The sequence below is a fragment of the Scomber japonicus genome, chromosome 23, assembly GCF_027409825.1.
Source record: "Scomber japonicus isolate fScoJap1 chromosome 23, fScoJap1.pri, whole genome shotgun sequence".
Classification (NCBI taxonomy): domain Eukaryota; kingdom Metazoa; phylum Chordata; class Actinopteri; order Scombriformes; family Scombridae; genus Scomber; species Scomber japonicus.
In genome coordinates, this window is record NC_070600.1 from 26,144,281 (window position 1) to 26,144,958 (window position 678).

Here is a 678-nt window from a genome sequence, read left to right on the forward strand (position 1 = left end):
ATGGAGACACGGAGCTGTGGAGTCCGACACATGTGCACCTTGACCCTGCTGCTGGTCTCCGTGTGTCCGCTCTGCTGCAGAGCCAGCTGGGTGTGAGTATGAGCCCGGACCCGGTCTACCGGAGCCCGGACCCGGTTCACCGGAGCCGGTCTACCGGAGCCCGGACCCGGTTCACCGGAGGCCGGACCCGGTCTACCGGAGCCGGTCCACCGGAGCCGGATCATCAGACAGCAGCTACACCTTCAATCAGCCGCAAATTAACAAGATTCATAATTGATATTAATTAATTATTTATTTATGTATTTAATAATGAATGTATTAATTTAGCAGCAGGTAGTAGCGTTAGAGTTAGTAGTGATTATCTTGTGTGAACGTGTTTAACAGAATATAAACTTTAATCTTTAATCTTTAATCTTTAATCAGCTTCTGACGCGTTAAACGTTTTTAACGCGTTCATTTAAAACCTTCAACATGATGAATAATAACACGCCGCAGATCTTTATGAATATAACATTTACTTTCTAAAGAGTCAGTGATTTAAATATGATCAGTGATTTGATCCCATGTGAAGAGAAGTTAACTGTTTCCATCCCGCGTGGTAGAGGAGGGCTCGCGTGGTAGAGGAGGGCTCGCGTGGTAGAGGAGGGCTCGCGTGGTAGAGGAGGGCTCGCGTGGTAG

At 47.5% G+C, this 678-nt stretch overlaps 1 protein-coding gene across 1 annotated transcript in view; it reads left to right on the plus strand.

Annotated features, from left to right (window-relative positions):
* Window positions 1-678, plus strand: part of wnt16 (wingless-type MMTV integration site family, member 16) — a 6,217-nt gene continuing 5,539 nt past the window's right edge. Inside the window, exon 1 of the mRNA XM_053344017.1 lies at window positions 1-92. Within this exon, the coding sequence (XP_053199992.1) occupies window positions 1-92 (92 nt within the window). The remainder of the gene's footprint in view (window positions 93-678) is intronic.